Source organism: Lissotriton helveticus, chromosome 3_1 (genome assembly GCF_964261635.1).
Source record: "Lissotriton helveticus chromosome 3_1, aLisHel1.1, whole genome shotgun sequence".
Taxonomy (NCBI): domain Eukaryota; kingdom Metazoa; phylum Chordata; class Amphibia; order Caudata; family Salamandridae; genus Lissotriton; species Lissotriton helveticus.
Window position 1 is genome coordinate 808,804,554 of NC_136061.1, and position 26,933 is coordinate 808,831,486.

General features: G+C 48.0%; 1 protein-coding gene across 6 annotated transcripts in view; it reads left to right on the forward strand.

Moving 5' to 3' along the window:
* GTF2H1 (general transcription factor IIH subunit 1) overlaps positions 1-26,933 on the forward strand; it is a 482,809-nt gene that overhangs the window by 127,353 nt on the left and 328,523 nt on the right. For all 6 annotated transcript variants that reach the window (XM_078681075.1, XM_078681072.1, XM_078681073.1 and 3 more), the window contains exon 7: positions 15,849-15,928. In XM_078681075.1, the coding sequence (XP_078537201.1) occupies positions 15,849-15,928 (80 nt within the window). The remainder of the gene's footprint in view (positions 1-15,848; positions 15,929-26,933) is intronic.

Genomic DNA, 26,933 nt, shown 5'->3' on the forward strand with positions numbered 1-26,933 from the left:
TCCTCCCCTGGACTACAGTGCGCATGGGCATCGGCTCCATCCCCAGATTGTTTTTTTCCGCCATTGGGTTCGGATGTGGTCTCGACGTCTTACTGTCGGAACCAAGTAAAACTACCTTTTAGCGGCCAAAAGGCCTCGATTTTCTTGCGTCGGTATTGTCTGCGCACGGTCTCGAGTCTTCCGTCTCTTGGAGCCGGAATAAGCGGAGTTTTCTTCGCTCTCTGAACTTTGAGGCCTTCTCATCGCGACACGACTGCAAGCCTTTTCGGACATGGAGCGGAGCCCGTTTAAGTACTGCCCGCTCTGTGGGTCCAAGTACCCACACATCGATCTACACCCCGTGTGTAACAAGTGCCTTTCGCCGGACCACGACGACGGCAAGTGCAAGGCCTGTGCACAGTTCCGCTCCAAGAAAACTCTCAAGCTTCGGCGCGCGGTGCGCTTGGAAGCTAGGCAAGCGCCCCCGGATCCGGAGAACATCTTCGGCGACCAGGAAGAAGAGGTCCAGGGTCACCATCTACAAATCTCCCCATCACAGACGGAGGTCGAGGCGGATCCGGGAGACGACGACGGAGTCGCGGGTCAAGTCCTCGAATACGTCGAAGAGGTAGGAGACGACGATGAGATTTATGGGGCCGCGGCAGACAGCTCGGGGGACGAGCTCTGCCCCGAAGGTTACGAAGATACCGACCGGGACACGGGATCGCCTGTCGGCCTTACCCAGGACCCGTTGCCGCAAGCCACAGCCCCGCCTTCAGGCCCGGCTACGGACTCACTTGCTGGGCACGCTGTTTCGAAACCGAAACTGAAACCATCGGGGTCGTCAACACCTAAAATGGCCGACCCGAAATCGAAACTGAAACCTAAGGACTCGAGTGTCCCTAAGATGGCTGCCGTGCCAGTGAAGAAATCGGTGCCCGTCGCCCCATCGGCTCCGTCGACCTCCGGTCCGCAGAAGCCGAGGAAGTCTGTCGATTCCGATGCTCCAAAATCGAAGCCGACGCCCGAGGAAGGGGCCTCCAAGAAAGATGGTCGGCACGGATCAGCGGCTACGGCGCCGTCCAAGCCCGCCAAGGTCGGCTCCAAAGAGGCTACGCACAAGAAGTCTGCGCCCCGGCCTCAGGAATCGGAGGTGCCGAAGACGGTTTCCGCGCCCAAAACGCACAAGGCCCACGAAGAAGTCGGATCCGAGGGACCGCTCAAAGCATCCTTGTCGGCGACGAAACCCACTGGCAGTGTACCGTCCCCCATTGCGGAGTCACTGCAGTGGATCAGGGAGAAAGCCTTTGCTCCATCGGCTCCGATGCCATCACCGCAGCCGCAAAAGGACACTCCGGCAAAGCCTTCTGGAAAACTCCTCTTTCTCTTGCCACCTAAGGAGGCGCCGAAAGCGTTTTCGACGAAATCGGCTCCGAAACAGGGTTCCTCGCTGGCTGACCCTCTTCCACGTCGTGTACTCGAATCGGAAGACGATTCAGAGCGTTTCATCGATGCTGCCACCGGCAAGCTGACACTCTATAAAAGGAAGATCACTTCTGAGCCGGTGGACTCCTACATCATCCCACTGAAGAAAAAGAGGGTGCCCCTTGACGCCTCAGGCCTCACGGAACCGATCCAGCCTCCTCCAAGACGGAGCCCCACTCCCTCCCCAGAACACTCTGTGGGTGAGGGGTATGATGAGGATGAGCAGTACAATTTCCCCATCGATGAACCTGATGTGCAACCGGATTCATACGATGACACTGGTGACCAGAACACCCAAGGTGTGGGCCAAGACCCGCAGACCTTTAATCCACGTGCATCCCCGACTGAGGACTCAGCAGGATTTCATGCACTAATTGAAAGGGCGGCGGCCAATCATGATGTGGACATGCATGCCGACCCGGTTGAGGAAGACTTCCTTTTCGACACCTTTGCAATATCTGAAAGGACAGTAAAGACACTTCCTATGCTGAAGGGTGTCCTCAAACATGCTGGGGACATTTTTAAGGAGCCTACGAGGGCGAGAGTGGTCAACCCTCGCATTGAAAAGAAGTACAGGCTTGCACCTGCGGACCCCGCCTACATCCGGGGACAATTGCCACTGGACTCTCTTGTGGTTGCCAATGCCAGGAAACGTGCCAACTCCCAGACAACGGGTGAAGCTCCTCCCCCGGATAAGGAGTCCAAAGTGCTAGAGGCAGGAGGCAAAAGAGTAGCTGCACAGGCAGCAAACTTTTGGCGCATCGCCAATACACAGGCGCTCCTGGCGCGTTACGATAGGGCGCACTACGACACCCTAGAACAGGTTATACAACACCTGCCCCCACAGTTCCAAGAAGGCACCAAAATGCTTATTGAGGAAGGAAAGCTAATATCAAACGCAGCCATCAAGTGTGCACTTGACGCTGCGGACACAGCTGCTAGGGCTATCAACACTAGCGTTATGCTGAGAAGACAAGCGTGGCTCCGCATCTCAGGGTTTAAGCAGGATATTCAGACAACAATTCTTAATCAGCCAGTCAATCCTGATAGTCTGTTTGGTCCGGATGTTGACACCACCCTAGAGAAAATAAAGAAAGACACAGAAACTGCTAAGTCTATGGGGGCCCTACAGTCCCAACAGTTTAGTGGCAGCAATTTTCGTCGCTCAGGTGCACGTGGCGTCACCAGAGGACAGATGGGTCAACAATCCCAGTTCTCCAAAGGTGGGGCGCAATCCTCGTTCACTAAACAGAACAAGGGAGGTTACAGGAATAACAGCAACAGAGGTCGCGGCAGAGGAAACAACAGCTCCCGCACCTCTACTCCAAGCAAACAGTGACTCTCTGTCACTGCCCCCCGACCACCTAACACCTGTCGGGGGGAGACTGCAGCAGTTCCTGCCCGTCTGGAGAAACATCACCACAGACAGGTGGGTGCGACAACTAGTCCAGTATGGTTATTGCCTAGAGTTGAAATCCACTCCACCCAACATCCCACCAAGGCAAAGGCCTATGTCCGCAGAGCACTTGCACTTATTGCAGCAGGAAGTGGTGGCGATGCTGCAAAAAGGCGCAATCGAGCTCGTGCCGGTGGGGGAGGAAGGCACAGGGGTATATTCCCTGTACTTCCTTATTCCAAAGAAGGACGGTTCTCTCAGGCCCATTCTCGATCTACGTCCCCTCAACCTGTACATACTATCGGAACATTTCCACATGCTTACACTGCAGCAGATTCTTCCCTTGCTAAACCAGGGAGACTTCTTAGCAACCTTAGATCTCAAGGATGCTTATTTCCACATTCCACTACACCCGTCACACAGGAAATACCTCAGGTTCACTATTCAAGGCAGGCACTACCAGTTCAAAGTCCTACCCTTCGGAGTCACAACAGCCCCGAGGGTGTTCACCAAGTGTCTAGCGACAGTGGCGGCGCACCTCAGGAGGCAGAATATCCATGTCTACCCCTACCTAGACGACTGGCTCGTACAAGCCAAGTCAGAGCAACAGTGCGCCGCAGACATGTCGACTACAATTCGCCTGCTTCACGATCTGGGTTTCTCCCTGAACTACCCAAAATCACATCTTCAGCCGGCACATGTCCGGCAGTTCCTGGGTGCTACGATCAACACCCTGACAGCCATGGCTCAGCCAAACCAAGTCAGAATCGACAGCATTCAGTCGCTGATTCAACGATTCAGACCACGACACTCCCTGCCAGCGAGAGTGTTCATGCAGTTGATAGGCATGATGGCCTCCTGCATCTTCATAGTCCCTCACGCACGGTTGCATATGCGCCCGCTCCAGGAGTGCTTAGCGAATCAGTGGACACAGGCTCGTGGGCAATTGACAGACCTAGTGTTGGTTACCAGTCGGGCATACGACTCTCTGCATTGGTGGACTCCACACAACCTTTGCAAGGGCCGACTGTTCCAAGAGCCTGTGCCGCAGATTATCCTGACAACGGACGCATCTCTCCAGGGATGGGGAGCTCATGTGCTCACTTACACAGTGCAGGGACTATGGACGACGCAGCAACAGAAGATGCACATCAACTATCTGGAACTGATGGCAATCTTCATGGCGCTCAAGTCCTTCATTGTACATCTGAGCAACAAGGTCGTGCTAGTCCGGACGGACAACATGACCGCGATGTACTACATTCAAAAGCAGGGAGGCACCCACTCGCCACAGCTGTCTCATCTGGCTCAGAGCATGTGGAAGTGGGCCATTCAGAGGAACATTTTCCTCATGGCAGAACACCTCCCAGGAAAGGACAATCAGATGGCGGATCTGCTCAGCAGATACAGCCATCAGATGCACGAGTGGGAGATACACCCTTCTGTTCTCCACCCGTACTTCCAGCAGTGGGGTCATCCGGAGATAGACCTGTTTGCCACAAAGGAGAACGCAAAATGCCGACTCTTTGCCGCCAGGTTCCCTCACCCACAGTCGCAGGGGAATGCGATATGGATGAACTGGTCAGGCAAATTTGCGTACGCTTTTCCGCCAGCCCCTCTAATACCGCTGGTCGCAAGAAAGCTAAGGCAGCACTCCATGACTCTCATCCTGGTTGCTCCAACGTGGGCACGCCAGGCTTGGTACACCACGTTCCTCGAACTCTCAGTGGTGCCGCATCAAAGACTGCGCCTCACGCCCAGTCTTTTGACGCAGAACCATGGAGACATTCAGCATCCAGATCCACAACAGCTCAACCTGGCGATCTGGCTCCTGAAGTCCTAGAGTTTGGATACCTTAACCTACCTCCAGAATGCATGAGTATCTTCAAGGAGGCGAGGAAACCAACTACTAGAGCATGCTATGCTGCTAAGTGGAAGCGTTTCGTCATCTACTGTACGTCCAATGACATCAACCCACTAGATGCATCTATCCCCAACATCATCTGCTATCTGCTACATCTCTACAAGTGCAATCTGGCGTACACTTCCATTAGGATACATCTATCAGCCATAGCGGCTTATCTTCAGAACAGGCAGCACCTCTCTGTCTTCAGAGTGCCCGCCATTAAAGCCTTCCTTGAAGGTCTGAAGAGAGTCATTCCCCCAAGGACACCACCAGCTCCGGTGTGGAACCTCAACGTCGTTCTCACCAGACTGATGGGACCACCATTTGAGCCACTGCACTCGTGTGAGCTCCAATTCCTTACGTGGAAAGTGGCCTTTCTTATAGCTATTACGTCTCTGAGGCGTGTCAGTGAGCTGCAAGCGCTCACAATACAAGAGCCATTCATTCAAATTCACCCAAATAGGGTAGTGCTACGCACTAACCCTAAATTCCTTCCTAAGGTGGTGTCACAGTTTCATCTAAATCAGACCATTGACTTACCAGCATTCTTTCAAAACCCGCAAACGGTGGCGGAAAGGATGCTCCATACCTTAGATGTACGAAGGGCGTTGATGTACTACATAGACAGGACACAACACTTTCGAAAGACAAAGCAACTCTTTGTTGCCTTCGCACCACAACACAAAGGCAACCCAATCTCCAAGGCAGGGATAGCCAGGTGGATTGTTAAGTGCATCCAGATATGTTATCAGAAAGCGAAGCGCACTTTAACGATACCCCCCAGGGCGCACTCCACGCGCAAACTGGGGGCATCCATGGCTTTCCTGGGGAACATTCCTTTGGAGGACATTTGCAGAGCAGCCACGTGGGTCACACCACACACCTTCACAAAACACTACTGTGTTGATGTGCATTCCAAACAGCAAGCTGCTGTAGGACAGGCTGTTCTCAAAACACTTTTTCAGGTTTCTGCAGCTGGCACGGGCAACCGCCGCTGATGGAGGGACTGCTATGTATTCTATGCTAAGATATGAATTTAGCAGCCCACATGCCTCGAACTGAATATGCTACTTACCAGTATGCATCTGTTCTTGGCATGTAGGGCTGCTAACATTCATATCGCCCGCCCTCCTCCCCGGTGCCTGTCGCAGCTGCAGATATACTATTGTATTTATTCATTAGCATGGACATCCTTTACACTTTCACTCCATCTTCTGCCACAATGGCGAAAAACAATCTGGGGATGGAGCCGATGCCCATGCGCACTGTAGTCCAGGGGAGGAGCCACCTATCTCAGGATACTTCGAAGACTCTTCCAGGACAACAATGTGCAATCATCCGAGCCCAACACTAGGCGGCGATCTAATGCTAAGATATGAATGTTAGCAGCCCTACATGCCAAGAACAGATGCATACTGGTAAGTAGCATATTCAATATTGCAAATAACCCTCCCCCACCGAAAAAAAATATACATACATAAATAAATGAAAACACAACTGGTAACCACACCTGCAGCAGATTCTAATTCGGGCAGGACTGGTGCCACCCCATATTATGTATTTATGGCATTTATAAAGCACACTGTGGCCAGATTGGTATTTTGGCACTAAACTGAACACTGATGAGTTAGAAAATAGCACGTTGACGTTGTAGAGGCACCAAACGATGCACTCTACAGATGCCCCTAACTACTGTCTTGTTCAAAAATATAGATATGGAGACAAACATGTTACCCTTTGTAAAATGTTTAGTTATTGTACAATTTTTCCGTTTTGTTTGTTTTTGTTTACCGATGCCTTTATCTAAAAAAAAATTATTTCAACTATGATAGGGATATGATTGGTAACTGTGGGGGTGGGGGCACTGTGATAGCGAAATAAATGCAATAAAAAAGTCAGGCAAGTGAGTGTCTGTGCACAGTGGCTTTTTTTTGTATAGTGATACAATACAGTGGACGCAGTATCAGGGAACTTTAAGAGCTGATTGTGCCCAAATTCGCAGGACGGTACCAAACATTCGGCAAACTACACAACATTAGCTACTGCGTTTGAGGGTGTGTGTGTGTGTCTGGCTGTGTGTGTGTGGCTCTGTGTGTGTGTGGCTCTGTGTGTGTGCTTTGTGCGCTGTTAACTGTCTGGATATTAAGGGTTCATGTATGATTGCAGCGATTTTAATTTTTAAATCGCTTTTATGCAGTTCTATGTAAACCTATTGACATACAAGTAATCCCCGTCTGCCCAGTTCCACACAATGAGTTGAATGTAATTAATAGCAAGTTATGTCATTTAAGTGAGAGTGAGTGTCTGTGCACAGTGGCTTTTTTTGTATAGTGATACAATACAGTGGACGCAGTATCAGGGAACTTTAAGAGCTGATTGTGCCCAAATTCGCAGGTCGGTACCATACATTTGGCAAACTACACTACATTAGCTACTGCGTTTGAGAGAGGGTGTGTGTGTGTGTGTGTGTGTGGGTGGGTGGGTGTGTGTCTCTGGCTCTGTCTGTGTGGCTCTGTCTGTGTGGCTCTGTCTGTGTGGCTCTGTCTGTGTGGCTCTGTCTGTGTGGCTCTGTCTCTGTGTGGCTCTGTCTCTGTGTGGCTCTGTCTCTGTGTGGCTCTGTCTGTGTGGCTCTGTCTGGCTCTGTCTCTGTGTGGCTCTGTGTGTGTGTGTGGTTGTGTGTGTGGCTGTGTGGGGGTGTGTGGCTCTGTTTGTGTGTGTGTGGCTCTGTGTGTGTGTGTGGCTCTGTGTGTGTGTGTGGCTCTGTGTGTGTGTGTGTGTGTGGCTCTGTGTGTGTGTGTGTGGCTCTGTGTGTGTGTGTGTGGCTCTGTGTGTGTGTGGTTGTGTGTGTGGCTCTGTGTGTGTGTGTGGCTCTGTGTGTGTGTGTGGCTCTGTGTGTGTGTGTGTGGCTCTGTGTGTGTGTGTGTGTGGCTCTGTGTGTGTGTGTGTGTGTGTGGCTCTGTGTGTGTGTGTGGCTCTGTGTGTGTGTGTGGCTCTGTGTGTGTGTGTGGCTCTGTGTGTGTGTGTGGCTCTGTGTGTGTGTGTGGCTCTGTGTGTGTGTGTGGCTCTGTGTGTGTGTGTGGCTCTGTGTGTGTGTGTGGCTCTGTGTGTGTGTGTGGCTCTGTGTGTGTGTGTGGCTCTGTGTGTGTGTGGCTCTGTGTGTGTGTGTGGCTCTGTGTGTGTGTGTGGCTCTGTGTGTGTGTGTGGCTCTGTGTGTGTGTGGCTCTGTGTGTGTGTGTGGCTCTGTGTGTGTGTGTGGCTCTGTGTGTGTGTGTGTGTGTGTGGCTCTGTGTGTGTGTGGCTCTGTGTGTGTGGCTCTGTGTGTGTGTGGCTCTGTGTGTGTGTGGCTCTGTGTGTGTGTGGCTCTGTGTGTGTGTGTGTGTGGCTCTGTGTGTGTGTGTGTGGCTCTGTGTGTGTGTGGCTCTGTGTGTGTGTGGCTCTGTGTGTGTGTGACTCTGTGTGTGTGTGACTCTGTGTGTGTGTGTGTGTGTGGCTCTGTGTGTGTGTGTGTGGCTCTGTGTGTGTGTGGCTCTGTGTGTGTGTGGCTCTGTGTGTGTAGGTCTGTTTGTGTGTAGGTCTGTGTGTGTGTGTGTGTGTGTGTGTGTGTGTGGCTCTGTGTGTGTGGCTCTGTGTGTGTGGCTCTGTGTGTGTGTGGCTCTGTGTGTGTGTGGCTCTGTGTGTGTGTGGCTCTGTGTGTGTGTGGCTCTGTGTGTGTGTGTGTGGCTCTGTGTGTGTAGGTCTGTTTGTGTGTAGGTCTGTGTGTGTAGGTCTGTGTGTGTGTGGCTCTGTGTGTGTGTGTGTGGCTCTGTGTGTGTGTGGCTCTGTGTGTGTGTGTGGCTCTGTGTGTGTGTGTGGCTCTGTGTGTGTGTGTGGCTCTGTGTGTGTGTGTGGCTCTGTGTGTGTGTGTGGCTCTGTGTGTGTGTGTGGCTCTGTGTGTGTGTGGCTCTGTGTGTGTGTGGCTCTGTGTGTGTGTGTGGCTCTGTGTGTGTGTGTGTGTGTGGCTCTGTGTGTGTGTGGCTCTGTGTGTGTGGCTCTGTGTGTGTGTGTGGCTCTGTGTGTGTGTGTGTGGCTCTGTGTGTGTGTGTGTGGCTCTGTGTGTGTGTGTGTCTGTGTGTGTGTGTGGCTCTGTGTGTGTAGGTCTGTGTGTGCGTGGCTCTGTGTGTGTAGGTCTGTGTGTGTGTGGCTCTGTTTGTGTGTAGGTCTGTGTGTGTGTGTGGCTCTGTGTGTGTGGCTCTGTGTGTGTGTGTGGCTCTGTGTGTGTGGCTCTGTGTGTGCAAATGCAATAGGTCTCGCATTTGCGAGAGATTAAGCTATTGGCATTGCAAATGACAATGTAATTTATGTTCGAGGCATATGGGCTGCAGATGGTACATTTATGAATAGATCGCCATCTGGTGTTGGGCTCGGATGATTGCACTTGTTTTTCTCTTGGAGAAGTCTTTGTCGTCACGAGATCGATGACTCCTCCTTTGGGTGCTAGTGCGCATGGGCATCGGCTCCATCCTTGGATTGTTTTTTTCCGCCATCGGGTTCGGATGAGGATCGAAGCGCTCCGGATCGACTTCGACAAAGAAAGTTATATTCGGCCCGTATTCCCTTTCCAATTCGACGGTATTGTTATCGAACGCGGCTACACTTCCATTTCGACGCGTTTCGACGTCAACAACAAGATTTCCAACTGCTACGTCGACGAGACCAAGAGGCCCATCTCGACGTAGTCCAGCCCGGAGTCCATGGAAAGGACTCCATTCAAAAAATGTCCAACGTGTGGTGCTAAGTTTCCACACAAGGACCTACACGAGGTGTGCAACCTCTGCTTGTCCCCTGAACACGAATCCAGGGACTGTGAAGCCTGCGCGGCATTCTCCTCCAAGTCGACGATTAGAAACCGTCGAGCCCGAAGACACGAGGTATCGAGAATGCAGTCACAGGCAATCCCGGAGCTGTTCGAGGACCAGCACCCCGAACAGGAGGAAGAAGAGGAGGACGAGGCAGGGTCAGAAGCGGACGAGTCCGACGTCGAGGAGATCGACGTTCAGCAAACCGTGAGTGACGACGTCCCTTTCCCAAAGAACAGACCCCGCACGGTGTCGACCCCGCCTTCGAGCCCGGTCAGACAACCGAAAAAAGTTTCAGACGCCCCGCCTTCGGGCCCGGCAACGAAACCGAAACACTCGGTCTCCCACCATGGTGGATCCGAAAAACGGCCCACCTCGGCATCGACACCGAAGCTCCATACAAAGGAAAGCTCGAAGTCGAAACAGTCCATGTCGAAACCGAAACATGCTTCGACGTCGAAGACAACCTCGACACCGAAGACCTCCTCAACACCGAAAACATCGGATCCGAATAAACTTTCGGTGCCGAAAACACAAATGGACAGTCAGAAGAAAAAGCACCTTTCGGAACCAAAAACTTCGGTACCGACACAGGAGCATCAAACCGATCCTAAACAAAAGACTCTGTTTATTGATCCACAAACTGGCAAGGTAGTGACAGAACTACCTAAAAAGAGGAAGAATGAACAGTTGGACGACAAAACTCCTCCTCCTAAGAAGAGAACAATGGGGACGAATACAACTCCTCCCCTTTCTCCACAACCTAGAGACACACCCTCTTCTCCTCTTCCTCACAATAGGCCAACTTCTCCTTTCACACCACGCTCATCTACACCTATAACAGACGTAGAAAGTGACACAGGAGAGGGAGAACATCCTAGGGATGATGAAGACACAATCCCAGAGGATGCAGACCCATGGGAAGATTATAATGTAGGGTCAGATAATGATAACGACCCTGAACTGTATCCCTCAAAACCTTCACCACCTGATGATAATACAGGTTTTGCACAACTAATCAATAGGGCAGCAAAATACCACAAGGTAGAGCTACATGCTGAACCTCAAATAGTGGATTTCCTGTTAGAAACACTACCTGCTGCACAAAGAACATCAGGAACACTACCAATGCTTGAGGGTCTCCTCAATCACACATCAGAAATATTCAAAGACCCGGTGAGGGCTGGGGTATTAAACCCAAGAATTGATAAAAAATATAAGGCAGCTCCAAAAGACCCAATATTTATCAAGGGACAAATTCCTCTGGACTCACTAGTGGTCACAAACGCTCGTAAGAGAGCAAACTCTTTAACTACAGGAGAAGCCCCACCTCCTGACAAAGAGTCTAAGCTAATAGATGCCTCCGGCAAGAGAGTAGCATCACAAGCGGCAAACAGCTGGCGCATAGCTAATACGCAAGCGCTACTTGCACGGTATGACAGAGCTCATTATGATGAATTAGAAAAACTCATCACGCATCTCCCTAAAGAACATCAAAAGAAGGCAGATCAACTCATACAAGAGGGAAAGATAATAACTAATACTTCCATTAAGTGCGCCCTAGACGCAGCAGACACTGCAGCAAGATCCATAGACACAAGCGTCATGCTAAGGAGACATGCATGGCTCAGAGTTTCAGGGTTCAAACAAGAGGTACAAACATCATTATTGAACCAACCTTTTGATGAGAAAACACTTTTCGGCTCAGGGACAGATGAGGCCTTAGAAAAGATGAAAAAAGATACGGAAACGGCTAAATCAATGGGAGCATTGCAACAGCCAACCCAAAGAGGTTCCTTTCGTAGGTCCACCTATAGAGGGGGATCCAAAAATACAGGTACAAGCCAGCAACCAACCTCTTTTACACCGACATCACCCAGAGGTAATTCTAGAGGCAGTTACAGAGGTAACAACAACAAGGGTAGAGGTCGCGGAAACAACAACAACCGCAACTCTCCAACCCCAAAGCAGTGACTTCATACAGCTCCCCCCAGCCCATATAACACCGGTCGGGGGACGCCTATCACAGTTCCTACCTGTCTGGGAAAACATCACATCAGACAGGTGGGTGAGACAAATTATCCAACATGGTTATTGCCTGGAACTCACAGCTACCCCACCAAACATCCCCCCAAACAGCGTCCAATGAGACAAGATCACCTAACACTGTTAAAACAAGAAGTACTATCCCTGCTAGAAAAGCATGCCATAGAGAAGGTTCCACAACACCAACAAGGAACAGGAGTATACTCCCTATACTTCCTGATCCCCAAAAAAGATGGGTCTCTAAGGCCAATACTAGACCTCAGACCTCTCAATGCATACATAAATTCGGAACATTTCCACATGGTCACGCTCCAACAAGTGCTTCCTTTGCTGAAGAAAGGGGACTTTCTTTCTACACTGGATCTAAAAGACGCTTACTTTCATATCCCTATTCACAAAGCCCACAGGAAATACCTCAGGTTTGTGGTAGAAGGACAGCATTATCAGTTCAAAGTCCTTCCGTTTGGTGTCACAACGGCACCAAGGGTGTTCACAAAATGCCTAGCAGTGGTTGCAGCTCACCTAAGAAGACAACAAATACATGTCTTCCCTTACTTGGACGACTGGCTAATAAAGGCCAAGTCACAACAAGAATGTCTTCAGAACACACAAAAGACAATTCAGCTGCTGCACCAGCTAGGGTTTACGGTGAACTACACAAAGTCACACCTGCAACCAAGCAAGGTTCAACAATATCTAGGGGCTACTATAGACACAGAAAAAGCCAAAGTATATCCCAATCCAGTCAGGATCCAAACAATGCTTACAGTCATTCAAAAATTCCAACCACAACACTCACTAACAGCGCGAGTGTTCATGCAGCTATTAGGGATGATGTCATCCTGCATACTGCTAATACCATATGCCAAACTACAAATGCGTCCGCTGCAAGAATGCTTAGCGACACAGTGGAATCAGGCTCAAGGACAGATTACAGATCTGGTGTTGGTAGACGACCGCACACACCGCTCTCTGAAGTGGTGGAACACAACAAACATTGCCAAGGGGCGGTCGTTCCTAGAACCAATTCCACAGGTGATAATAACAGCGGATGCATCACTCACTGGATGGGGAGCGCATATGGAGAAATATACAGTACAGGGAAGATGGAGTGTGCAGGAAAAAAGACTGCACATCAATCATCTAGAACTGCTAGCAGTGTTTCTAGCATTGAAAGCCTTTCAAATGCACGTTATCAACAAAGCAGTCCTGATCAGAACAGACAACATGACAGCAATGTATTATATTCAAAAACAGGGGGGGAAGCACTCTCTCCAACTATCCAGACTAGCGCAGGAAATCTGGAGATTGGCCATTCCTCAAAACATCTATCTATTAGCCGAACACCTACCAGGAGTTCAAAATCAGATAGCAGACATCTTAAGCAGACAGTCAGAACAAATACACGAATGGGAACTGCACCACCAAATACTGCAGCCATTCTTCCAAAGATGCGGACAACCAGAGATAGATCTCTTTGCCACCCATCAGAACGCAAAATGCCAAAGCTTCGCATCCAGGTACCCACACCACCTGTCGCAGGGCAATGCGTTATGGATAAATTGGTCCAACAAATTTGCATACGCTTTTCCCCCTCTCCCACTAATCCCATTAGTGGTCCGAAAGCTGCAACAACACTCAATGACCATGATACTAGTAGCACCCACGTGGGCACGACAGCCGTGGTTCACCACGCTCCTGCAACTATCACAGGTGCCACACCAAAAGCTAAGAATTTTACCCATGCACCTTACACAGAACCATGGAGAAATAATGCACCCAGATCCCAAACAACTAAACCTAGCGATCTGGCTCCTGAAATCCTAGAATTTGGATACTTAGATCTACCGCCAAATTGTATGGAGATCATTAAGCAGGCGAGATGTCCCACCACCAGAGCATGCTACGCAGCGAAGTGGAAAAGGTTTGCTGTATACTGTACAAGTAATAACATCAACCCTCTGGACGTATCAACAAAAGAGATTATTTGCTATTTACTACACTTACAGCAATGTAATCTGGCGTACACATCTATCAGAGTACATCTAGCAGCTATAGCAGCGTACCTACAAAACAGGCAACACCTATCCCTGTTTAGAGTGCCAGCAATCAAAGCCTTCATGGAAGGCCTTAAAAGAGTCATTCAACCAAGATTACCACCTTCCCCGGTCTGGAACCTCAACATAGTACTCACCAGACTAATGGGACCACCTTTCAAACCTATGCATAGGTGTGAAATACAATTCCTTACATGGAAGGTGGCCTTCCTTATAGCCATTACCTCCCTCAGGAGAGTAAGCGAATTACAGGCATTGACAATACAAGAACCATTCCTACAGTTACACCAGAATAAAGTGGTTCTTAGAACAAACCCAAAGTTCTTGCCTAAAGTAATTTCAGCATTTCACATCAATCAACCAGTGGAACTACCAGTCTTTTTCCCAAAACCACAGACGGTAACGGAAAGGGCCCTACATACATTAAATGTAAAAAGGGCAATATTGTACTACATAGAAAGGACACAAAATTTCAGGAAAACTAAACAACTATTTGTAGCGTTTTCCCCAACACATAAGGGCAATCCTATCTCTAAAGCGGGCATTGCCAGATGGATTGTAAGATGTATACAAATATGTTACATAAAAGCAAAGAGAACATTAGCTGTTCCTCCTAGAGCTCATTCTACACGTAAGCTAGGAGCATCTATGGCATTCTTAGGAAACATTCCCCTAGATGACATATGCAGAGCAGCAACTTGGTCTACACCACATACCTTCACAAAACACTACTGTGTTGATGTGCAGGCTACACAACAAGCCAGAGTGGGCCAAGCTGTATTAAAAACTTTATTTCAAACAGTTGCGACAGACATGGGTGACCACCGCTAGGGAGGTAACTGCTGTATAATCTCTTCATAAATGTACCATCTGCAGCCCATATGCCTCGAACGGAATTTGCTACTTACCAGTATGCATCTGTTCTTGGCATAGAGGGCTGCAGAGTGGTACATGCCCTCCCTGCTTCCCCGGAAACCTGTGTCTGTCCCAACATTATCTTATTTAGATACACTTACATGGGCATCTCTTTCTGTATTCTATTACACTACTCCATCTAACCCTACTATGGCAAAACAATCTAAGGATGGAGCCGATGCCCATGCGCACTAGCACCCAAAGGAGGAGTCATTGATCTTGTGACGACAAAGACTTCTCCAAGAGAAAAACAAGTGCAATCATCCGAGCCCGACACCAGATGGAGATCTATTCATAAATGTACCACTCTGCAGCCCTCTATGCCAAGAACAGATGCATACTGGTAAGTAGCATATTCCTTATCTGTTTTCAAAACCAACACATACATAAAAATTTTGTCATTTACAATGCCAAAAGCTCTAACGTTTGCAAAGGCGAGACCGTTGCATTGTAAATGCTTGTTTTATTTGCTCAGCCTACAGTCTTTTACCTTGCTCTCAGATAACCTTTTTACTTTGATAATTCACATGGTTTTCCGAGTTCATACGAGCTTCAAAAAATGCTTATGTAATTAGAAAAGGAAATGTTGGAGCAAATAGATCTAATTTTGTTCCTGGGCTTCTGGAAAGGCGAACAACCTAATGGCTCTACGTCTGTGTGATTTTATTTTGAATTGGTTCAAAATGAACCCTCTAGAACCTGTTTGAAAGCATTTGACTCTTATGTCAGTGCAGTCTTTGGTAAAGTTGAATGTTCCTTAGAAAACCCTAGCGTTATCTGTGTTCAGGACAAGTGGTAAAATCTGTGATATCTACTTTTATTAAAAAAATGTAATGCAAATATTTATTTTCAGATGTTCTTGGGGAGGTGCGAAATTTTGTCATTTCTTTGTGGGATATTATGTGTAATTTCAGAAAAAGTGCAAAGAAACCAATTGCTGCAACCACTGTTCGTGTTCTGTTTGTTTCTTTTGTTGCTGTTTTCTTGCTTCATGCCATATGGCATAGTTCAGTTTTAGTAACCACAGTGGGGTGTTGTACAGGGAAGCAGAGGATGGTACAAGGCAATCTGTACATCAGAATCCAAGAAGTACATAAACCCTGCACACTATTTGTAATGAGAGGATAATGTTTCCAGTCCTGGCTCTACTTGTGTGAGTTTAACAACAATTGTAAAAATGAGATGACCTGTTTGTGAATCATGATCAAAGGTAATTTACTGTTATGTAGGTTTGAAGATCATGGTATCTCAAGGTGTGAAAAATCCTATGATAGATTTAACTGCTTTGGAGGACAAGTCATTGGACGAGGTAAGTGTTTAACTGAATATTTTTTTAAATGTTGAAATATGTTTACTCTGACAAATGTCTTGAAATTGATTAACTCTGCGTCTTGACTATGGGTTGGTGATTTAAACAAAGTTGTGGGTACTAATTTTTTTAATTTTAATTCTTACCAGTGGGAGATGTGATATTTTAGAATGTTCTCAGGTTGCAAACATTTTGGCTTTCCCTTTTGACTGTTTTGTAAATACACTACTAAGTTTGACACATTTTAAAGAGAATTAAATTGATTAGCACCTACATTTAAAGATAATTTTACAATGAAAATGTGGGGTCTGGTTTCAAGCTGATTTACATTTTTGGTTTTATTTTTTTAACATTACTTTTTTGTTGTTCTTTCAAGTGGATATTTGTTTAGGTGTTGTTTAATTGAAGGACTTTTTTCAAGAGAGGTGGAGCAGGAAAAAAGGCAGAGCCTGCTACATGCTGTGTTATTTGAGGGCGTATTGATAATGAGTGGATAGTGATGAAGCAGAGGTGCCAGTGCCACTGCTAGCGGTTGGTAAGAAGGCTGTTTCATCCCTTTGAAGGGAGCGGTTGTGGGCAGGCAGAAGTTGAGCTGGCAACAGTAGAACAGGGTATGTTGCTGCTTGTGGGTCTGGTTTTCCCAAGAGTGTCCTAGATCAGAGCAATGCAAGGTTGTCTAGTTGGCAGGAAGTTTGCAAGTGCCTCATTTAAGCCAGCACACGTTTATTTGTAGGTTTGACTGAACTATTCATGTTACCTTTTGCTCTAGCAATGGAGTCTCTTTAAGGAGGAATGCAGGGCTTTTACTGTATGATCAGATTAGGTTTTAAAACATTTACTTTAATTTAACTATCGGGTGTGGAATTTATGAAATATCTACTTATCCATGGGACAGGTTGCCTCATAAATCTCCTTGTCCTGTAAAAAAAATATATCTTGCGTCCCTCTGGTGCTACGTAGTGCATCAATAAATTATTTCAGTGATCTCATTATAATTGGAGCTCTGATAATACCCTCTCTGCTTATGCCAGGGCTCATTCTATAGTAGTGTTTGAATTCTAGCAATTCCTGACTTTTGCCACTTTTCTACAGATCTACATACTGGGACAGGAGGTAGCATTAAGCAATAGTTACAGTGCTAGAGTGTCCTTTGGAGTCTGTGAAAACCTACCAGCTTGCATGTTTTACGGAGTTTTCACTAGCTCTTCTCTAATCATTTCCCATACTGAGAAAGGTCGGAAATTTACTCCTGACAAGAGCAGATATAAAGCCTCTTTCACGGTTGGGGAATAAAGTGGTTGGAGGGAAAGTGAACTTGTAAATGCTCAAAAGATTTTCGCATGAGGAAATTTACACATGCATATTTGCTCGTGCTAAAATGCCGTTCCCAAATAATTTCTACGATTACCATTTCCTGGCCTTCCTCTGTAAATCATTTTGAACTTGTGAAAGCTGTAAATTTGCACTAACACAAGGGCATATATCATGGGTGCACTTTTGTGACTCTATTTAAGAATTGGGCTCCTAATTGGGTCTTGAGTAAACCAAGACCTTTTGTTTTCATTAAACTTCTGTCTCTTGCTCATCTCGATAGACTGCCTTCACTGTGAGTGATAGAATTCTGCTGTTTCACAAGGAGCATATCTGCAAACAAAGTAGTTTTTTTCTATGCCAAAGAATACTGTGGAATGCATGCTTTAGAAGTCAAAAAATATGATTGTTTTTTGCCAATGTTTGTTATAATGGTAAGGGACTGGCAGCTCCCACGACAATAGTTTTACAAAAATCATGGCGAAATGAGACCCACATTCTCAAAACCAAAAGGTTGTCCACCAATGTCAGACCTATTGTTATTTGCCAATGATTGTTTCTTTTCATGTTTCCCATAAAACTGGCTGCACTGGTTTTCCATTACGACTATTTTTACAAATCAAATGTGTCTTTATTCGATGATATAACAATACAAGATATTGAAAATTCCTTAAAATTCATAATAGCTCTTTTTTTTTAAAAAAAAGGATTCTTAAGAATATACAAAAACATCTCATATAAGATCCTATTAAAATACTAGACACCTAAATAAAATCCTTTTCTCTTAAAACCAAAATATTCATAAGAGATCATATCCATAATACACAAGTTATGGCTAGACACTTCATTCTTATAAGCAGAAAGATTAGAAAAGGCTAATAGCACAGTGCACTCAGCTGAATCATGTTACAGTAACATGCAAACTATTCCTTCTAAGGGCCCACGTCCAACTCTAAAATTTAGCCATAGCGATAACTATGACTTCACTAGTATCCGTTTTTAAGATACGCAAAGCCGTTTGACATGATCTTGTTCCTAGTAAAACACAAACCGGCTTAAGCCATTTATGGGGAGGGCCCTTATTTCCAGGGCACACAAACAGAACGTGCAGTAAGGTCTCTTCCTCGCATGGGCAAAAATTACATTTTGTATCTTGAACAATCCCCCACTTTTTGGTAAATGATTTTAAGGGAAGAGTGCCCACTCTAAATTGATTATAGAGTTTTGCAGCGTGAATCTTTCTGGATTCACTATGCTGTGCATATTCCGCAATCTGGTGGTTGGGTCCGGAATCGTAGTCTTTTTTTCTCTCTTTTTTTTTTTTTTGTCGTAGCCCAGGTGGGCGTCGACGTCCCACCATTTGGTGTACCTTCGTGACGTCGGCGTGCTTCCGGCGGAAGCTACCACCCTTGGGCGCCATCTTCAGATTCTTTTTTCCGCCGTTGGGTCTGGATCGTCGCGTGAAGCTCCAGAAGTTTTGGAGGAGAAAAGGAGAAAATACAGCAAATCTTCAACGGTAAAGACCTGAGAACATCGAGAGAAGAAGACCTTTCGGACTGAGACGACGAAGAAAGGAGAAAACTTCAGAATCTTCTACGTCCTCGGAGGAATGCGCACACAGGGGGCCCCCTGAGCGCAGGGATGTACAAGACGCCCTTTAAATTCTGCAAGAACGGCCACCACAAGTTCGCACAGAAGGACCAGCACCCAGTCTGCAACCTCTGCCTGCCAATAGACCACGAGAGCAGGGACTGCAACGCCTGCTCCGTCTTCAAGCCGAAGACACTCCGAATTCGAGAAAGACAGAGGACGGCTCACCACACGATGCAGGACAAGGGCCAAGCGCCGACGCTTTACGAACTTGGCCTCTCCACCGACGATGAGGACAACTTCGCCGAAGGACCAGATGACTTCACGGTCGCTGAGACCGATAAGAATACGCCTGATAAGGTAGGAGAGTCTACGACCCCGAAAACTCCCACAGGGCCTCGAAAACCTGAGGCAGACTCTCGAAAGTCAGAGCACAGAGCCTCGAAAGGAGCACCGGCGCCGAGCAAATCGACGACCGAAGCTGCATCCTACGAAAAAGAGCCCAGTGGATCCTCCGAGAAGGACTCCCGGAGGCACAAGACCAGCGAAAAGTAAAGGTCATCAAAGCAAGCCCCCGAAAAAGGGACTTCGACGTCGAAAGAAAAAGAGCCGAAGAAAGCTTCGACGACGACGTCGAAAAGAGCGGCCGAAACGCTCGACGACGAACAGGCCGCAGAAATGCAGAGAAAGAAGAGAAGGCTCGAGGCCGAAATGGAGAACATCCTTCAGAGAAAGAAGGACTTCGATGAAAAAATGAAAAGTTACAAGATTCCCCCGAAGCCGGCACCGACCGTCGCTGAGGTACAGGAGCTCGAGGAGTTCGACGTCGAAGAGCCGCCGAAAACTCCGGAACCTTCGGAGCACGAAGAGGAGGAGGACCTCTACTACACAGAAGGGGATTACGGGGAACAGCAGTCAAGCTACGGTTCAGGTTCCTCGACGGCCCAAGACCATGAATGGCAGGACATCGAGACCGAAAACCCAGAGGAGGCTGTGGAAACATACCCCTCGAGGCCTTCGCCACCGGATGACATTGGGGCATACAATGAGGTGGTAAGAAAGGCGGCAACAGCTTATGGAATTAAGCTGGAAGAGGAGAAGCCAAAAGCAGACTTCCTGCTCGAGGCATTGACCCCCATACAGACAAGGAGCCAGTTCCTGCCCATGCTCAAGAGTATCACAGACCAGGGAAAGGAGGCCTTCAAGGACCCGGCTACATGCAGATCTGTAACGCCGAGGACCGAGAAGAAATACAAATTCTCCTCCCAAGACCCAGCTTACATCAAGGGATCCGTCACAGCAGATTCTATCATCGCTGCAACGGCCAGAAAAAGGGCAAACGTCCCAACAACGTCCGGACCACCACCTGACAAAGAAAGCAGGAGGATGGATCTGACTGGCAGGAAGATTGAGAGGAACGCTGCAACGCACAGGCGGATGGCGAATTCAAACGCCCTCCTGAATAGGCATCAATACCAGCACTGGGATGAGATGGGACAGTTGCTCAAGCACCTCCCGGAACAATACCGTGAGAGGGCAGCACACCTGGTGGAGGAAGGGAAGAGCATCGCCAATTCATGCCTGAAGACAGCCTTGGATGGGGCAGAAACATCCAGCAGACTGATGGCTATAGGCATCACAGAAAGAAGGCAAGCCTGGCTCAGGATCTCAGGATTCAAGGCTGAGGTCCAGAACAACATCCTGAACACACCCTTCAACGGTGAAACACTGTTCGGAGCCCCAGTTGATGATAAGCTCACCCAACTGAAGAAGGACAACGAGACGGAAAGGTCCATGGGAGCCCTGCAGTTCAGAGGGATGAGAAGGGGCACTCCCTCACGGAGGCCGAACGGCAGAGGTGGAAGCCAGCGAGGAGATTCTCACCAGAGTTTCCACCAGGGGCAACAGAGTGACAACCAAGGCCACCAGGGCCAGCAGAGGCAAAACTGGAACTACCAAGGCAGGGGCCAGTCCTTACGGTCGAGAGGAAATGGACGGGGCCAGAGAAGGAGAGGCGGTGAACAACCCCCCTCTAAGTGACTTCACACGAGAGAAGGTGCTCCACCACCCACACCCTCCGGGGGAGGAGCACGGAAAAACAAAGAGGAGAGGGCTACACGGACAAGACACAAAGGAACATGCAACGCCGGTAGGAGGAAGATTGAGATTTTTTCTCCAGGAGTGGAGAAAAATAACAACAGACAAGTGGATACTCAATATTATGCAGTTCGGGTACTGCATAGAGTTGGAAAAAAGGCCACCAAACAGAAAACCAAAGAAAAGACAGCACTCAGGAAGAGAGCTGCAACTACTGCAAGAGGAAGCCCAAGAACTCCTCCTCAAAGCGGCCATAGAACGGGTCCCCTTCAAAGAACGGAACATGGGAGTGTACTCAAACTAGGTGGACGAAAGCCTAAGACCCATCCTGGACCTGCGGTTCTTAAACAAATATGTCAAAACCCAAAAATTCAAAATGACGTCCCTACAAGAGGTCATGCCTCAGATAAAAGCAGGGGACTTCTTGTCCACCATAGACCTCAAAGATGCATACCTGCACATCCCCATGAACAGGCAGCACAAGCACATGCTAAGGTTCACAGTAAACAAGGATCACTACCAATTCACGACCCTAGCTTTCGGCCTAAAGTCCGCACCAAGGGAGTTTACCAAATGCCTCGCGGCAGTGTCCGCACACCTAAGGAGAAAGGGGATACACGTGTACCCCTACCTAGACGACTGGCTGGTGAAGGCAAACTGCTACAGGACATGCAAGGAGCATGCGGAACAGGTGACAAGAACGCTAGCAAACCTGGGTTTCTCCATACACTGGGGCAAAAGCTCGATGGAACCAGAGCAAGTAAAGATCTTCCTGGGAGCCCAGATCGACACCATCCAATGCAGAGTCTTACCGAGCAACAAGAGAACGCTCAGCCTACTGAGGGAGAAACGTCACTACCAGAAGGGGCGAGCTCTGACAGTGAGGACTGTGAGCAAGATCTTGGGGATGATGGCATCATGCATTCACCTGGTCCCCAATGTACGCCTACAAATGAGACCACTCCAAGAGTGGCTGCAACAACAATGGTCACAAGCTACAGGAAGTTGGGACGATCTAGTGGTTGTAACGCACAGGGTGCAGGAAGAGATAAGGTGGTGGACCAAGGAGAGAATAACAGAAGGGAAACCTCTAACACCACAGGACCCAACAGTGACCATCACCACAGACGCTTCCCAGAAGGGGTGGGGCACACACATGAACAGGCTCAGAGTGAGGGGTCTGTGGAGCCCTACAGATGCAGTCAGGCACATCAACGAACTGAAAACTGTTGCTAGCCCTCAAGGCCTTTCAGAAACACCTACACAACCAGAAGGTGCTAATACAAACAGACAACACCACAACGATGTTTTACATAAACAAACAGGGGGGAACTCAATCGTTCCAGCTGTCAAACTTGGCACAGGGGATCTGGAAATGGGCCATACCACTAAAAATAGACCTGCTAGCCATACACCTGCCAGGGAAGGACAATGTAGAAGCGGATTGGCTCAGCAGGCAGACTTCAGCATCCCACGAGTGGGAACTCAACGGTCAGGAAACAGAGAGTCTATTCAGGAAATGGGGCACCCCAACAATAGACCTATTTGCAACACACCGGAATGCAAAATGCCAATACTTTGCATCCAGGCAACCAGAGGCACTGTCCCAGGGGAATGCCCTATGGATAATCTGGTCAAAAACATTTGCCTACGCTTTTCCCCCAATACCACTGATCCCCAGGGTTCTCAACAAATGCATGAAGAGCAACATGATGCTCATCCTTGTGGCACCACAATGGGCCAGACAGACGTGGTATTCTCAGATAATGGAGATGGCGCAGGGGCCCCCCCCCCCCACAAGTTCTCAAAAAGAAGAGACCTACTCTCCATGGAAAACGGAGGAATTCTACACCCAGAGAGCCTCAACCTCTCAGCCTGGCTCCTGAGGACTTAGAATTTGCACACCTAAAGCTACCAGAGAGCACCCTGCGGGTGCTGCGAGAGGCAAGAAGGCCCAGCACACGCAAGTGCTATGGGGAAAAATGGAAAAGATTCGCTCAATGGTGTTGCACGAAACAGCTCCAAAGGAGACTGACCAAGGAGTCCACGGTGCTAAGGTACCTCACACACCTAATTAAGGCAAAGCTAAGCTCATCCTCACTGAGAGTGCACCTGGCAGCGATTGTGGCATACACAAGAGGAGAAACAGGGAGAAGCTTCTTCACATCCCAAGTCGTGAAAAGATTCCTGGGAGGGGCTAAAAGAATAGCGCCGCCAAAGAGAATGCCGCCACCGGCCTGGAACTTAAATGTGGTACTGACGGAGCTCATGAAAGCACCTTTCGAACCCATCCACAAAGCATCACTGCAAATGTTGACAATGAAGACGGCCTTCCTGGTGGCAATCACCTCACTACGAAGGGTGAGCGAACTGCAGGCACTCACATTGCAGGAACCCTACATCCAGATACACAGTGACAGGGTCGTGATGAGAACTGACCCACACTTCATGCCAAAGGTGGTGTCAAGGTTCCACATGAATCAGAGTATTCAGATCCCTAGCTTTTTTCAAAACCCCACTACAAGCGCTGAGAGGTCGCTCCACACCCTAGACGCAAGAAGGGCTGTGATGCACTACATTGAAAGAACGAAGGTACACAGGAAAACAAAACAGTTCTTCGTGTCCTTCGCTAACAGTTACATGGGCAAACCAGTTACTAAAAACACCATAGCCCGATGGATCGCACAGACAATTCAGTTCTGCCACAAGCAAGCTGGCCAGGAGCTAACAGGAGGGGCACAAGCCCACTCCACCAGGAAGAAAGGAGCAACAATTGCCTTTCTGGCCAACACACCGATTCAGGACATATGCCTGGCGGCAACATGGGCTTCAGTGCACACTTTCACGAAGCACTACTGCGTGGATGTACAGATGAACAAAGAAGCACAAGTAGGACAAAAGGTGCTTCAACATATTTTTAACAACCAACGCTCATCTTCCACCCAACCGCCACAAAAGTAACGAAAGCCGCTACAAAATCTATGCACGGCATAGTGAATCCAGAAAAATTCACGCTGCAAAACGAATAGTTTCTTACCTGTCGGTGTAGTTTTGCAGCTTAAAGATCTTTCTGGATTCACTAGCGAACCCACCCGCCTCCGCCAAAAAGATGAGGCTGGAAAAGAGGGTGGAAACAGATGGAAAAGAAAGCAAGTTGGAACAATTACATGATACGTGGAAAGACTACGTTGAAAAACGATTAACAAACATAGCCATGGATTCACTACAAAAACAAAAAGGAAAAAGAGACAGAAAAAAGAATCCGAAGATGGCGCCCAAGGGTGGTAGCTTCCGCCGGAAGCACGCCGACGTCACCGAAGGTACACCAAATGGTGGGACGTCGACACCCACCTGGGCTACGACAAAAAAAAAAAAGAGAAAAAAAGACTACGATTCCGGACCCAACCACCAGATTGCGGAATATGCACAACATAGTGAATCCAGAAAGATCTTCAAGCTGCAAAACTACACCGACAGGTAAGAAACTATTCGTTTCCTGTCACCAGGGCTCGTGATGTTATCCCAGTAGGCCTCCAGCCTGTATCCGATTTAGTGTTCCAAGAAGAGACCTGTTAGGGAAACACCATTCATCATGGAAAGGGACTTCTGGCAGACCATGTCCATATATAAGGCTTTAAAATCTGTTTTTGAGGGCAAAGAGTTCCCTTCTGGGTCCTCCCACAAGTGGATGAGGCCCATATCCAATAGAGTAGCCTTAATCATTTGTAACCATTTGATTTTATTAGATTGATCAGCTTCTCTAATAAACTTAACTGCTTGCGCATAGGGAGCTAACTCGGGGGTAGGCCAGAGTCTACGCCAGGAGTGAAGAGGTCTAAAGCCCGCGGCCTCCTCAAAGGAAACACAGCCCAGATCTAAAAGTAAGGGTCTGAGCGGTGTTGATTGAGAAAGGCCGGTCAATGCCCTCAGAAACCTGTTCTGAGCTTGGACTATTGGAGCTAAATTTTCGAAGCCCCAGAGCTCCACTCCATAAATTATTGAAGCTCTAACCTTCCCTTGATAAATAGTTAGGGCCGGAGCAATTGGTTTGGTTTGGGAGAGGCAGTGTTCTTTTAAAAGGGCCCCTGCTAGCTGGTTATGCCTTAACCCCTTCGCTGCGGGGGTTATTCCCCCACTGTGCTGGGGGTGAGGGGGGCGCGCACAGCGCCCTCATGCTCATGGCGAGCTGAGCTCGTCATGAGCTACGGCGCTCCGGTGCTCATGACGAGCTCAGCTCGTCACAGGTGTATTACCTCCCGTGGAACGCTCAGCACATGAGGGGAATTCTCCCCGCACCTGAGCGTTCCACGGCTCATGACGAGCTGAGCTCGTCATGAGCACCGAAGCGTCGTGGCTCATGATGAGCTCAGCTCGTCATGAGCCTCGAAGAGGTTAAAACTAACAGATCCATCTGTGGCTTCCAGTTCGTCCTTTTGCCCATTGTAACGCCCAGATATGTTATGTTATATTTTTTTGTACCACGCACAGCTGCCCCAGCGAAGGGGCGTCCTGGCGCTTTAAAGGAGTCCGTTTGCTCCAGGGACGCGTTATTCATTTCCAGTCTGACTTTCACGATTTTATGTTTTATGTTAGACCATGAACTTCATCTTGTCAACATTGATTACAAGATCATGGTCATTACAAATAGTTTAAGTGATTGGCATTGTAAATGACAATGCCTTTTATTTATCTGCTTTGCTATTTAACCATTAAATAAAAGGCACTTACAATGCCAATAGCTCAAACTCCTGCAAATGCGAGACCTATTCAAAGAAGCAGCCTCCATTGTCCAGCTGCTCGGAAAGTGAAAACGAGCATGGCGCTCTAAATGTTGCAGAAAAGCGCTTGGTGCCTGCAGTAGGAGAAACTCATTAGAGAAAGATGTCCTTAAAGACTAGCACATACCGTGTAACAACAGAAGTAAAAGGGCCTTTCCTCATGGGAGGCTCCACCTAAAAGGACACAATCACAAGCATTGGCGAAGCCAGGCATTCAGGGATTACCATCCCAAATATACAAGACCAGAGTGTACTTTCAGTTTGCATATTTTTACGAATGCTGACAATACCTGAGCACTGCGTTCTGACAACATGGGGGCCACTTTCCTTGAGCCCAAACCTGGGTAAGAGTCTTCAGACCCCTAAAATGCTCCAGTTATGCGGTGCCATTTATCACTTAGGAAAGTGTGTGTCGGAGGGCGTCTGCCTCTTTGTCATATTTAAGAAAACGCGTTCCTGGTGTGCAAACAGTACGACAGGCACAATGTCATTTATAGTTTTAAACAAAAGACTTCTGGACCTGGGCTCCAGAGCGGGGACTTTTGCAAGGCTTAAGGGGGAACACATTATGAATATAAATCACTTGGAATAAATACATTATTAAATCATACTGTGGGAAAAAAAACTTGTTAGCTATTTAAGAGCAGGGTTGTGTTAGCAACACAGTAAACAAATGTGCATGCTCTTGTTTTCGGCAGTCCATATTCGAGTCCTCAGACTTTTTCGACTGTGAACTCAATTCTCTAAACCATTCGAGTTAAAGGACTCAGTCCACCACCCGACGAGCCCCCTTGCCCCGCTCCACTGACACTTACTGGAAGATTTTGGCGCAAGAAGGATGAGAGTCAAAAACAGGAGACAATTTCCAAGCGTGGGTTATGCCACCCAGTTAAACTGCTGCTGTGCCAGCGCGGTAACCATGAGTAAATATGACCAAAATAATGAAGAAATACGATCACAAATTGTGCAACATTATACGGCATGATTGGGTTTATTTGGTAGATTCACGATTACCTATGGCGCAATCTAACACAGTTTGGAGCAAGTGAGGGGCGTAAGGAAAGATTTTGAAGCAGTTTTTCGAAAGTAGAGTTTGGCTATAGACATAAAGGCATGATTGGATTGCAGTAAGAACGAGTTTGCACAGGAGAGTAGTTTGTTAGCAGTGACTTGTAGCTTCAGAGAAATACATAGAAGCATTTTGTAAGACAAGAGAGCGAGATTGCACA